The sequence below is a fragment of the Heterodontus francisci genome, chromosome 27, assembly GCF_036365525.1.
Source record: "Heterodontus francisci isolate sHetFra1 chromosome 27, sHetFra1.hap1, whole genome shotgun sequence".
Classification (NCBI taxonomy): Eukaryota; Metazoa; Chordata; class Chondrichthyes; order Heterodontiformes; family Heterodontidae; genus Heterodontus; species Heterodontus francisci.
Genome location: NC_090397.1, coordinates 47,337,318 through 47,352,165, shown reverse-complemented (window position 1 = coordinate 47,352,165; position 14,848 = coordinate 47,337,318). Strand labels below are relative to the sequence as shown.

The 14,848-nt window shown below is 42.6% G+C and overlaps 1 protein-coding gene across 5 annotated transcripts in view; it reads left to right on the top strand.

Moving 5' to 3' along the window:
• The window catches only part of LOC137384799 (plexin-B2-like), a 258,477-nt gene that overhangs the window by 163,703 nt on the left and 79,926 nt on the right, over positions 1-14,848 (top strand). For all 5 annotated transcript variants that reach the window (XM_068059289.1, XM_068059290.1, XM_068059291.1 and 2 more), the window contains one exon: positions 5,217-6,345. In XM_068059289.1, the coding sequence (XP_067915390.1) occupies positions 5,230-6,345 (1,116 nt within the window). In that variant the 5' untranslated portion in view covers positions 5,217-5,229. The remainder of the gene's footprint in view (positions 1-5,216; positions 6,346-14,848) is intronic.

The window sequence follows — 14,848 nt, the reverse complement described above, 5'->3', positions numbered from 1 at the left end:
TCCAGTTCAATGGAAATCATGCTGCACAGACTAAAAAGAGTTCCTGTACCTTGCCACCTTTGGTTTTCAAGATCCCTCCCAATTTCTCCTTTTATCCCATTCCCCTTACAAGAGGTTACACTTGCCTAAGTAAACATCCTTCACGTGTGAAAGAGATGAGTGTTGCTTGGGTTGGTTTTTAATCCGTGTGAGGTAATGGGGGTAGGTCCAAGCCAGACTTGATCCAGGAATCCATACAGACAATTTGATTCACAGATCAGTAAACAGGTGGAGCATCTCTCACTAGCTACTTTTTCTTTTCTGTCTCAGATCATTTAGTGCCTATTGTTTTGGCTCAGAGTAGCTAATTCGACGCAGGCTGGGAATCAAATCTAGTATTTAATTTTGTTTTACAAAGTACCTCTGTTCGAATAGCTGACAGAAGAAGTTACAAATGCGTTAAGTATTTGTTTGATGATTGCTCAGCATAATGTGCTGATTTTGCTTTTTTTACCCTTGTTTTTGACTTAGACAGTAGGCCCTTTGAGGTTTCCATGAGGTCACTCAGTAAAAAGCAAAGTTGAATATCAGATTCATGTATTATTGGCATTGTGGGATTAAGAATAGTTTAGCTTTTGATTTTTAGATTCCCGGTGTTTTTAAAAAAAAAAAATTATCTATGGGTTATGTTACCCCTTTTCTGTTCTACTGGTGCAAAATTACATATATCGAGCATCAAGCAAAAAGAATCAATGTTTTGTGGTTGACCAGGAATTATCTGAAATTTGAATAAATGATATAGGAAGAATGAACGCTGACCCCAGAAATGTTTGTTCATTCCATTGGCATTGTTCACATATCAAGTGAATCTCTTTATACTATTGATGCAATTTCATGTACATCCTCCAAACATTTTGACTTGGTGTTTTAAAAATGTTAAAACACCAGTATAATTTTCCATTGAATTTGCCAATTGGGAGTTTTCTGCATTGCTGCTGTTTTTTTCCACCAGCATTATGTAATATTTCGGGGATCCGAATTAAAAGAGGACAATTGGGAGCTGTGCCTCTCTCTTTGCATTTATGTCTTAACAATGATGTATGAAGAATCTGACTTATGGTAATACAGATAGGAAATTAATAGACTTGATCCAATAGCCATTATGGAGACGTGTTTGCAAACTGACCAAGGACAGGTATCAAATATTCCATGATACTTAACTTTTAGAAGAGATAGGAAAAATGGAAAAGGAAGAGGCGTAGTTCTGAAAAAAGATGGGATAAACACAATAGTGAGAAAGGATCTTAACTCAGAAAAATCAAGTAGTAGAATCAGTTTGGATGGAGCTAAGTAACAGCAAGGGCAGAAAACATTGGTGGGAGTTGTTTATAGGCCCCCTAACAATTGCTGTACTGTAAGCAGAGTATAAATCAAATTAGAGAAGCATGTAACAAAGGTAATATAGTAATCATGGGGGACTTTAATTTTCATATAGTCTGGGCAAGCCAAATTTGCAGTAATAGTGTAGAGCCAAGTTCATGGAATGTATATAAGGTAGTTTTCTTGATCAGTGTGTTGAGGAACCAATTAGGGAACAGGGTAATGTAGATTTAGTATTATGCAATGAGAAAAGATAAATTAATGTTGTAGTAAAGGGGCCTAAAGGCAAGCGTGACCATAATTTTATAGTATTTTATATTGAGTTTGAAAGTGGTTTTGTTTGATCCAAAACTAAGGTCTTGAATCTTAACAAAGCAAAATACATGGGTATGAGGGGTGAGTTGGCTGAGGTTGATTGGGAAACTATATTAAAAGATATGACTATAGACGAGCAATAGCTAGCATTTGAAGAATTATATGCAACAAATATACATTCTTTTTAAGGCACAAAATCTCCACAGGAAAAGTGATCCAACCATGGCTAACAGTGAGCGTATTTGGATGATTGTGTACTAAGAAGTATAGCTGACATAGATGCATGTGGATTATTTTGGTTAGATCAAATGTAGAACGGGAGGATAATAAAAGCAAAATACTGCGGATGTTGGAACTCTGAAATAAAAACAAGAAATGCTGCTGGAAATACTCAGGAGGTCTGGCAGCATTTGTGGAGAGAGAAGCAGAGTTAACGTTTCAGGTCAGTGACCTTTCATCAGAGCTGGCAAAGGTTAGAAATGTAATAGGTTTTAAGCAATAAAATGGGGTTGGGGAAAGAGATAACAAAAGGGAAGGTGTTGATAGGACAGGGTCACAGAGAATAACTGACAAGAAGGCCATGGAGCAAAGGCAAACAGTATGTTGATGGTATGCTGAAAGCCAAAGCGTTATTGCAGAGAGGGTGTTAATTGACAGAAAAATGAACAGCCCTAGCCCAAAGCACAAACATTAAAAAAAAAGTGGGCAGGCACATGGTAAAAAAAATGAAACAAACTAAAATAAAATAAAAAGAAAAAAAAGAAAAAATAACTAAAAATAAAAAGGGGGGCCCTTCATGCTCTGAAATTATTGAACTCAATGTTCGGTCCGGCAGGCAGTAGCGTGCCTAATTGGTAAATGAGATGCTGTTCCTTGAGCTTGCATTGATATTCACTGGAATACTGCAGCAAGCCAGGACAGACATGTGGGCATGAGAGAAGGGGGCTGTGTTGAAATGGCAAGTAAGCAACCGGAAGCTCGGGGCCATGCTTCTGGACTGAGTGGTCACCCAATCTACATTTGGTCTCCCGAGTGTAGAGGAGACCACATTGTAAACAGCAAATACAGTATACTAAATTGAAAGAAGAAAAGGTAAATCGCTGCTTCACCTAAAAGGAGTGTTTGGGGCCTTGGATAGTGAGGAGAGAGGAGGTAAAAGGGCTACTTTTACCTCTTGCAATTGCATGTGAAGATGCCGTGGGAAGGGGATGAAGTGTTGGGGGTAATGGAGGAGTGGACCAGGGTGTCACAGAGGGAATGATCCCTTTGGAATGCTGATGGGAGGGGAGGGGAAGATGTGTTTTGTAGTGGCATCATGCCGGAAATGGCAGAGGATGATTGTTTGGACGTGGAGGCTGGAGGGGTGGAAAGTGAGGACAAAGGGAACCCTGTCGTGGTTCTGGGAGGGAGGGGAAGGGGTGAGGGTGGAGGTGCAGGAAATGGGCCGGACACGGTTGAGGGCCCTATCAACCACAATGGGGGGAATCCTCGGTTGAGGAAAAAGGAAGACACATCAGAAGCGCTGTCGTGGAAGGTTGCATCATCAGAGCAGATGCGTTGGAGACTGAGAAACTGGGAGAATGGAATGGAGTCCTTACAGGAGGAAGGGTGTGAAGAAGTGTAGTCGAGGTAGCTGTGGGAGTCTGTGAGTTTATAATGAATATTAATAGACAGCCTATCCCCCTGAGATGGAGACAGAGAAGTCAGGGAAGGGAAGTGTCGGAGATGGACCATGTAAAGGTGAGAGAAGGGTGGAAATTGGAAGCAAAGTTGATAGTTTTTCAGTTCAGGGCGGGAGGAGGAAACGGCACTGATACAGTCATCATGTACCGGAAAAAGAGTTGGGGGAGGGGGCCTGAGTAGGACTGGAACAAGGAATGTTCAACATATCCCCCAAAAAGACAGACATAACTAGGACCCATGCGGGTACTCATAGCAACATCTTTTACTTGAAGGAAGTGAGTGGCGTTGAAGGAGTTCAATGTGAGAACAAGTTCAGCCAGGTGGAGGAGGGTGGTGGTGGATGGGAATGGTTGGGCCTCTGTTCAAGGAAGAGGTGGAGAGCCTTCAAACTGTCTTGGTGGGGGATGGAGGTGGAGAGAGATTGGACGTCCATAGTGAAGAGGAGGCGGTTGGGGCCAGGATACTGGAAATTGTCAAAATGACATAGTGCGTCAGAAGAGTCACGGATGTAGTTGGGAAGAGACAGGACCAGAGAAGAAAAGATAGTCAAGATAGGAAGAAATAAGTTCAGTGGGGCAGGAACAGGCTGAAACAATGGGTCTGTCAGGACAGTCCTGTTTGTGGATTTTGGGAAGGAGGTAGAAGCGGGCTGTCTGAGGTTGTGGGACTATGAGGTTAGAAGCTGTAGAGGGAAGATCTCCAGAGAAGGTGAGGTCAGTGACAGTCCTGTGGACAGTAGCTTGATGGGGCCATGGTCCAGGGGGAGGTAGGAAGAAGTGTCAGAGTTGGCGCTGAGTCTCTGCAAGGTAGAGGTCGGTACGCCAGACAGCAACAGCACCACCTTTGTCTGCAGGTTTGATGACAATGTCGGGGTTATACCTGAGAGAACAGAGTTTTTTTTTCTTAGTATATTTTGTTTCATCATTCATTTTTTAATTAACCGTGTGCCTTCCACTGTTTTTTCATGTTTGTGTTTTGGGACAGGGCTGCTCATTTTTCTGTCAATTAACACCCTGTCTGTACTAACACTTTGTCTTTCAGCACACCATTAACATACCGTTTGCCTTTGCTCCATGACCTTATTGTCAGTTATTCTCTGTGACCCTTTCCAATCAACACTTTCCCTTTTGTTATCTCTTGCCCCACTGCCACTTTATTTACTTAAAATCTATTCCGTTTCTGACCTTTGCCAGTTCTGATGAAAGGTTCCTGACCTGAAACATTAACTCGGCTTCTCTCTCCACAGATGCTACCAGACACGCTGAGCATTTCCAACATTTCTCGTAAAACGGGAGGGCATTGGTTTAATAACTCACCTCAAACAAGACTACGGTTTTTTAAAAAATGAGATGGATAAAGGTCTGTTTGTGAATGTAACTTGAGGTTGTAGGGGCAGTTGCAGCTTAGAGGCTTATAGGCAAAGGTGAAAGCTAAGATGTCCAAATAATGGGAGCGCAATGCTCCTTGAACCATGGATAGTTTCTGTGGTGGTCAGCAACTCAGGGTTGAATAGTGGCGATGCCTGGACAGGTAGGTGTTCTGGAGTTTTGCTTGACAAACATTCGGGGGTTGAGGATTAATTAGAGTAAATAGTTGGTGATTTTATTTGGAAATAAGTGGGCTTCAAAAGCTGAGAGACTTGACAGTTCCATGTTTTGTGTAGACCTCCTCAAAATAAGATGTTTGTCATGCTATGATCAGTATTTTAAGATCTCCTAATCAGATCCATTCAACAACTTAATCCATTTTAAGATAAGTTGGAAATGACTGAACTTCCAAAAAACATTGTTTAATTTGGTTAAAAAAAAATTAGTTGTGTACTAATTTGTATTTATACTCTTTATGTTTTTGTTTTGCAGTTTGGTTTTGGAAATGTCACCTTGGACTTGGCTGTTCTGTGCATTTGCGGTCTTTTATTTAGGCTTTAATCCTGGAATTGAAGGATATGATGAATTCAGAAGCACCACAAAACTTCTCCATTTGGCCATGGATAATACCACTGGGCGAGTGTATGTCGGGGCAGTGAATTTCCTCTACCAACTAACAGCGGACCTCCGACAGGAAGCGGGAACAAAAACTGGTCCAAAACGTGATGATCCAAACTGTGTCCCACCAGTAACAGAAATAAACTGCATATCTGCAGTACAAACTGATAATTACAATAAACTTCTTTCAATCGACAAAAGTGAGAAAAGACTTGTAATATGTGGAAGTATATTTAGAGGAATTTGCTCATTATGGCAGTTGAATAACATCAGTAAAGTCGTTTATGAAAATGAGAATGGTGGAGAAGCTACATTTGTTGCAAGCAATGTATCGACTGTGGGGCTCATTACCACCGTGAATGAACCAACCTTGGGATCCAAGCGAGTGATTTTTGTTGGAAGGAGTCAGACATCATATTCGAATGCAATAATTACCACCAGAACACTTTCTCCACTGGAATCGGACCATTATTTTGAGCTTATTCAAGATACTTCAGCCTTGAAACCAGACTCTCATCTACAGTATCAACATGATTTTAAATTTTCATTTGAAGATGGCGCCTTTGTTTATTTCATTTTTTCTCGAACAGATGGAGTGCAAAATCAACCTAAAACCTATATATCACGCATTTGCCTTTCTGATGCCTCTTACTATTCCTACATTGAAATGGTCCTGAAATGTGATGATTATAATCTTGTGCAGGCTGCTTATATCACTAATCCTGGAGAAGAACTTGCTCAGTACATGAACAAATCCGGGGACTATGGAACTGTAACTGCACAGGATAAAGTAATCTTTGCCGCGTTTAACAGAGGTAACCAAAAAACAGCCTCTCCTTATAAATCTGCCTTCTGCATGTTCTCCTTGAAGCAGATAAATGAAAAGATTGAAGAATATAGAGAAATCTGCTACAGTCACCAAGGGAAACAAGGTGGAGAAGACATCATTTATAATCCTTACAAACCTACAAGTTTGCAGAATTGTCCTCCGGAATCAAAAAAGGTAACTATATTCACTTACCTTAGCTTTTTAATGTTTTCTTAGAGATTTCATACCATACTGTATATTGAAATTTTAAATTTTATTTGTAGCCATCAAACTTTGGGACACTCTCATGCCAGTTAACATGTAATATGGACACTTACCTTTTTAAAACGAATGATCAAATGCTTTGGCACTTTTATTTGGATATGTATTTGTGCTTTCATGACTCTTTAAAAAAAAAAATGCACACATTACAGTGGTGATGAATATTCAGTTTTAATCTCCATGTGCCAAATGCTTCACGCAGAAGGGTATTTGACTGTAAGTCAGATTGTTAGTGGTTGAGTCCATGAACAGCAAAAATTCTTGCCAATGCCGTGGTATATAGCTGTTATGCAAAAAAAAAAGGAACTGGATGGGAAAATAGAATAAACCTTTATGTATGCTTTTGAAGTATACATTTTATACTTATAGATTCACCAACAGAAAGATGCCATTTGACCCTGTTCCAGTATAAGCTCATTAACTAACTGAAATTCCAATTTCATTTCCCCGCTTGCTCTCCATTCTAGAGAATCACACTTACATATGTATACCCACCTGTTTTATCATGTACTAGTCATAAGAGGGATATTGCCTTTGAAAGAAGGAAGTTAGCGTGAAGAGGAGAGTCCAGTGGAACATTTTCATGCAAAGTGTAAATGTTGTGCAGAGGTTATTGGGGATGTTCTTTGAACCAGATATTATAAATGGATTTAGAAGATAATTGTGCATGTTACTGAATGGAAAGGGGATTGAATTATATTGAAAAAATGTGGTTTATTTATGAAAAAATGATCAGCTTATTTGGTCATAATAGCCTTTTTCCTGTTTCTTTAAAAAAAAATGTTGTCTTGCATTATTCAGTGCTGGTGTTCTGACCTCATTTCTCTTTCCTCCCTTTCTTAATCTTGCATCACTCATTTACTTGTATTGTGTATTGTGATCCCACAAAATACATTTGAGGAAGAAGGTGCTCGCACTATGATGGTGCATCTGCTCGAACAGACATCTGAATTTTGTCCAGAAGACTCTGTTTATCTTTACTGGTGGACTTGGTTATGAAAATTTATTTTTTGCCTTTTTTAAAAAAAAAAGATAAGGAAGAAAAGTTACATTTAAGCACGCATTTTAGTTAGTTATTGTACTATGTGAGGTGAAAGTAAATATAACTTTTACATTTCTTGCAAAAAATACATAGCATATTTGCTAGCAGTATAAATGTTAGGGGAGTTTGATTATGTTAGTATACAATTGAGCCATGGATTAGGTAGTTTCTGACTCTGTTGAATTTGTTGACTGACTGACCTGGGGGGTATGCTTGATTTGAGTGCTAATGAGAGATCACATTATGAGTGGGAAAGTCCATTCAGGCCATCCTAGCTCATACACTGCAAACCTATAGTTGTAGCCCGCCAGCCCAACCTGATATCCAACTGTTTCTTAAATGATTCCAGAGGTTTGCCTCCACACTGCGACTCAGAAGTTCATTCCACATATTTATCATTCTTTGCATGAGGAACTTCCTGACATCTGTTCTAAGTTTACCATTTGACCCTTGGATCTGTGACCATTTGACCTGTTAATTTAAGGCAGTGTTACGGACTTGGTTTTCTAAACTGTTTCATTATCTCATACTTCTGAAGTCTTTGTAAGCCACCTAGTTTTGAGACTTGAAAAACCTAAATTTCCCCAAGACTTCCCTCAACTAGTTTTGTGATTCTGGGCATTCAAGGAAAAATCCACAATGGACAAACAAATGGTTGTAGGTTGAATAGCAAAAATACACAGATAAATTAAGTAAGAAAAATGTGAGGCAGTATACTTTGGATGTAAGAATTGTAAATAGGGAAGCTCTAGGGGAATAGATAAACAAAAGGGGTTTAGGGTTACGTTATTGATTTTTAAAAACTAGCTTGCAGGTACAAATCTGATCAGAAAGTCTAATGGATGCAGTTTTGTGCACTCCAATAGTTTGGGGGAGATGGTGGTAATGTCAGTGAACTAGTAATCCAGAGACCCAGGCTAGTGTCCCCGGGACCTGAGTTCAAATCCCACCACAGCAGCTGGTGGAATTTAAATTCAATGAATTTAATACATTTAATTTATTGAATTGAAAGCCAGTCTCAGTGCTGTGTTGGAAATGGATCTTCAGAGAATCATCAGTGTATTTCCTGAGACATATGAGAAGATGGGACTTACACTCAACATTGAGAAGACCAAGTCCTCCATCAGCAAGCTCCAAATGCACACGCCCAAGCCCCATTGATTAGGATTCATGATGAATGCCTCGAAAATACGGAACACTTCCAGTATCTTGGAAGTTATCTTTCACAGAAGGTTGACATTGAAGAAGAAATCCAGCATCGCCTGAAATTTGCCAGTGCAGCCTTTGACCTTCTGAGGAAGTGAGTGTTTGAAGATTGCGACATCAAAACTGAAACCAAGCTAATGGTCTACCATGTGGTCATGATCCCTACCTTAAAGTGCAGGACTTAAACATAGACAACGTACAGGAAGCACCTCAAAGCATTGGAGTCATATCATCAACATTGTCAGTGGAAGAGTCTACATATCAGTCGAGATTTTGTTGAGCTCCCGACGTCAGACTCCGTAGCGTTGGAGGGGCGGGTGTTGCTGGAGGATCGCAGCGGCCCGACACTGGGATTGTTGGGCCCAATCTTGCTGGCGGCAGCGAGGCCCCGTGGTGCCCACCCCCCCCCACTACCATTCAGCGACAGGACCCAACTTTAAATATTTAAATCAAGGAAATGAATACATTTACATACCATTCACCGCGATCTTACCGGCAGTCCGGGATCTTCCGTGTGACGGGCGGCACTCATGCACCTTCACTTTCCTGTCCTGGGAAGGCTGGCACAACCGGGGTGGGGTAGGGGGGAACTTGGGATTGTTAGTTAAGTTGTGGAGGGGGGGGATGCGGTGACGGGGTCAACTCTACATCTCTAGTGTCGGGGGGGGAAAGGGGTGACCTCTGCACTTTGTGCAGTTGTGGGTGGGGGAGAGGTCAAATCTTCAATGTAAGTGTTTTGGTTGGGTGGGGAACAGAGTGGCCATTTATTTTCATTTTATTGGTGGGGGAACGGGTCAGAAATGTATTTAGTGTAGTGGGGAGTACGGGGTTCAACACTGTAGTTTCTGTGCAGGTCTGGCAGCCCTTTAAAAATGGTGCCAGTGCCTGCACGGACGCAGCTGACACCATTCACGCCCATCGCTGAGGCTGCCCGCGCCAAGTGATTGGGGGGGGTGGTGGTGGCAACCCTTCCTGCGTATTTAAATGAGCCACGCAGGATCGCGGCCCGTGCATGCAGAGCGCCATTTTTCCGCCCACCGCCAGGAGAATAAAATCCAGCCCATCAAGTGGAGGTCAGGCGCATCAACATCACTGTCCTCTCTCAAGCAGGCACCACAAACATCGAGGTCGTGGTTATCAACTGTCAGCTTCGTTGGCTAGGTCATCTAGTTTGGATGTCAGATACCAGGCTCTGAAAGCAGGTTGTCTTCTCCTAGCTCAGTCAGGGCAGATGCACCAGAGGAGGACAGAAGAAGCGCTTCAAGGATGTGCTGAAAGCCAGTATGAAGAAATGCAGCATTGACATCAACTCCTGGGAGACCATTGCCCTGGACTGAACCAGATGGATACAGAGTCTGTGAGAAGGATCCCAGAATTTTGAGACCCGATGACGACAAAATGAAGAGGAAAAGTGAGAGTGGAGAAAAGAGCAAGCCATGACCCGAACTAATAATACACAACCAGACATCCCACATGACAAGTGCCTGACATGCCATAAAGTTTGTAGATCCTGAATTGGCATCATCAGCCATCTTCGGACATGGAAGACAATCATCCTCGGCTACAAGGGGTAGCTAGTAGACTCAGTAATGGTGCCATGAAACTATCATCCATTGTCGTTCAAAACCCATCCAGTTCACTAATGTCTTTTAGGGAAGGAAATGTGCCATCCTTACCTGGTCTGGCCTACATGTGACTCCAGACTCTTAGCAATAACTTAATTGCCCTCTGAAATGACCTAGCAAGCTACTCAGTTGTCAAGAGCAATTAGGAATGTGCAACAAATCCTGGCCTTGCCAATGATGCCCACATCCCATGAAAGAAAAAAAAATGTTTAACATCTTAGAGATCACTTTAGGCAGTGGAAACTGACAGTACAGTATAGTTTGAAAGCACCAAGTTAACATTATGCATTTAAATCATCTTCTAGATGAATAAAATAGACTGATATTGAAGTTCTACTTGATTTCAGAATCCTTTGCAATGTGCCTACCAATCCGTCAAAATGCACTCCGTGAACACTGACTAATTTTGGATTTAATACTGGCCTTGGAGAAAATCCAGCAACAATTCACTCTGATGATATGTAGGATGAAGGCATTTGTCTGTGATGATGGATTGGGAAAACTTGATGTAATGAAGGGATGATCTGATTGAGGTGGTTACAAGATTAAAGGGAATTGGCAATGTAAATGGAAAGTAAATCTTTCCTTTGGTACAGGAATCCAGAACAAGGGAACATATTTGGGGGTAGTTCCATGGAGCAGTTGTGCCACTGCAAGTGTGGAACCTTCACCTGCTGTTTAGCTGCCACTGTGGCCCTGTCCCAAATTCTGGCAACCAGCTCATTTAAATAAAAGGGGTGGGTGGCTGCCCTAGTAAGGCAACATAATCCTGGTGTGGCAAAGGAGATAGGAGAACTCTATGAATATCTGTCTTCCAACAGCAATTGATCCTCCTGGAATTTACCTCCCCACTTGGAACAGCAATTTTCAAATCTATGTTGAAATAGTTAAAAACCTAGCAGACCTGGATGCCACACTGTCTTCCTCCACCTACCCCACTCTTTCCATCCCACCCAGATCACACAACCTGGTGCAGTTATAAAAATCTGACTTGAGTAAATTGAACGTAAGTCTAGATAAAAGCCTTAATGAAAAGGGACTTGCAATTGCCGAATGCAAAACCTGAGAAGTTGATGTGGATTCAATTGAAATACTTAAAAAGGAGATAGTAGCAGGAGGTGGCTGGTTATTTCACTGGTAAGAGAGTATTAAGGATTAGGGGCGAGGTTTTTTTTTGTTCGTTCTTGGGTTTTGAGCATCGCTGGTAAGGCCAGCATTTATTGTTCATCGCTAATTGCCCTCGAGAAGGTGGTGGTGAGCTGCCTTCTTGAACCGCAGCAGTCCATGTGGTGTGGGTACACCCACAGTTAGGAAGGAGGTTCCAGGATTTAGACCCAGTGACAGTGAAGGAACGGCGATCTAGTTCCAAGTCAGGATGGTATTTTACCTGGGGGGAGAAATTTGCAGGTGGTGATGTTTCCATGCATCTGCTATGCCTGCTCATCTAGATGGTAGAGGTTGTGAGTTTGGAAGGTGCTGTCGAAGGAGGCTTGGTGAGCTGCTGCAGTGCATCTTGTAGATGGTACACACTGTTGCCACTATGTGTTGGTGGAGGGAGTAAATGCTTAGGTGGTGGATGGGGTGCCAATCAAATGGGCTGCTTTGTCCTGAATGGTGTCGAGCTTCTTGAGCAATGTTGGATCTGCACTTATCCAGGCCAGTGGAGAGTCTTCCATCACACTCCTGACGTGCCTTGTAGATAGCGGACAGGCTTTGGGGAGTCAGGAGGTGAGTTACTTGCCGCAGAATTCCCAGTCTCTGACATGCTCTTGTAGCCACAGTATTTATGTGGCTGGTCCAGTTAAGTTTCTGGTCAATGGTAACCCCCAGAATGTTGATGGTGGGGGTTTCAGCGATGAGAAATGGGGATTGACATTATAGAGCTACAAAGCCTCACAAAATGATGTAAGTTAGAAGAGTCAGGGAATCTACTCCTGTTCCCCTTTAACCTTTTTGACTTTTCTGTACACTACCTTGTTGATTTACTGACTTGCTTGACCAAGTTTAGGCACGTGATTCAAAACTCTTCTGACTAGAACGTGTCTCACTAATTTGATTGAGTTTTTCGGGAAGGTGACCAAGAGGATTGAGGAGGGCAGGGCAATGGACGTTGTCTACATGGACTTTAGCAAGGCCTTTGACAAGGTCCTGCATGGTAGGCTGGTCCAGAAGGTTCAAACACATGGGATCAGGGTGAGCTGGCAAATTGGATACAAAATTGGCTTGGTGAGAGGAGGCAGAGGGTGGTCGTGGAGGGTTGTTTCTCAGATTGGAGGCCGGTGACCAGTGGTGTGCTGCAGGGATCAGTGCTGGGCCCTCTGTTGTTTGTCATGTATATTAATGACTTGGATGTGAATGTAGGGGGCATGATTAGTAAGTTTGCAGATGACACCAAAATTGGTGGTATAGTGAACAGTGAGGAAGGTTGTCTAAGGTTACAACAGGATATAGATCAACTGGGAAAGTGGGCAAGGGATTGGCAAATGGAATTTAACGCAGATAAGTGCGAGGTGATGCATTTTGGGAAGTTAAACCAGGGCAGGACATATACAGTGAATGGCAGGGCCCTGGAGAGTGTTCTTCAGCAGAGACACCTTGGGGTGCAAGTACATAGTTCCCTGAAAGTGGCAACACAGGTAGACAGGGTGGTGAAGAAGGTGTGTGGCATGCTTGCCTTCATCGGCCGAGGCATTGAGTACAAGAGTTGGGACGTCATGTTCCAGTTGTACATAACGTTGGTTAGGCTGCATTTGGAGTACTGTGTGCAGTTCTGGTCGCCGCACTACAGGAAAGATGTGATTAAGCTAGAGAGGGTGCAGAAAAGATTCACAAGAATGTTGCCTGGTTTGGAGGGCGTGAGTTCTAAAGAGAGATTGGATAGGCTGGGTCTGTTTTCCCTTGAGTGAAGGAGGCTGAGAGGGGATATGATAGAGGTATATAAAATTATGAGAGGCATAGATAGGGTAGATAGCCAGAGTCTGTTTCCCATGGTAGGGGTGACTAAAACTAGAGGGCATAGATTTAAGGTGAGAGGGAGGAGGTTTTAAGGAGATCAAAGGGGTAAATTTTTCACACAAAGAATAGTGGGTATCTGGAATGAGCTGCCTGAGGAGGTGGTGGAGGCAGGAACAGTAGCAACATTTAAGAGGCATCTGGACAGGTACTTGAATGAGCAAGGCATAGAGGGATATGGAATTAATGCAGGCAGGTGGGATTAGTACAGATAGGCATTATGGTCGGCATGGACGAGGTTGGCCGAAGGGCCTGTTTCTATGCTGTACGACTCTATGACTAACACTGAGCAGGCTTAACATAACATCCTTCAACATCTAGTCTACTGATGGCTATGTTTATACAACATGCGATGAGCTAGATCACAAATTTCAGGCCTACTGAGGCCTGGGTAGACACAACAAACTTTAGGCACGATGCACATGTCCAGCTCCCAGGTAATGGGGTGGTGTGAAATATCACTAATGTCTCATCCCAAAGGTAGTGCAAACGCATCTAGATGTCCAGTGATTTTCTCTGAGCGCCCTGAACTGTGAATTTTGTCAGTGAAAGCAGTTGGGGAAGTTGGTGGAGTTAAGATCAGAGATGCTGATGAGAGGCAAAGAACTTCCCTTTCTTCCATAGCTGTGTTCAACTTTGCTGTGAATGAGACGTCATTCAAATGCACTTTGGGAGTTGTAGTATATAACGTGCACCTTATTGCCATTGTACACCAATTCCTATTGTAAGCTTATTACCGGAATGTCGTGGGAACGTGCCAACTTAAAAGGCGCTGGGGGAAACCTCCAACTTCAATGGATGGCTGAGAAAATCAAGTGGGCTGTGTAAAGGGTGGCTAATCTGCTCCCAGCCCTTTTTTGCCTATTGTATCTTGAAAATGTATTTAGATTTTTTTTTTACAAGGAAGGCCCAAAAATTGGAGAACCAAATCATGCAGAAATGTCAAGGAGATACAAAATTTAATATTGTATTGTGTAAAGAGAAAGGCTTGCATTTATATAGCACCTGTCATGACCACTGGATGTCTCAAAGTGCTTCACAGCCCAATGAAGTACTTTTTGAAGGGTGAGCACTGATGTAATGTAGAAAACACAGCAGCCAATTTGTGCACAGCAAGCTCCCACAAACAGCAGTGTGATGATGAGCTGATAATCTGTTTTTTGTGAGGGATTGAGGGATAAATATTGGCCAGGACACCAGGGATGCCTCCCCTGCTCTTATTCAGAATAGTGCTGTGGGATCTTTTACATCCTCCCAGGCAGGCAGATGGGGCCTCGCTTTGAAGTCTCATCTGAAAGACAACATCTCCGGCAGTGCAGCACTCCCTCAGTGCTGCATTGGAGCGTCAGCCTTGATTTTTGTGCTCAAGCCCTGAGTGGGACTTGAACCCAGTCTCAAAGGTAAGACCGCTATCAATAGTGGTGTGATGTTCAGGTCTGTCGCTGCTGAGGTTGTCCATAAGAGTCCTGATATTCCAGGTCCCGAAGTTCATTATGAGGAGGTGGAAGATGCCTATGCATGGGTTCTTTTA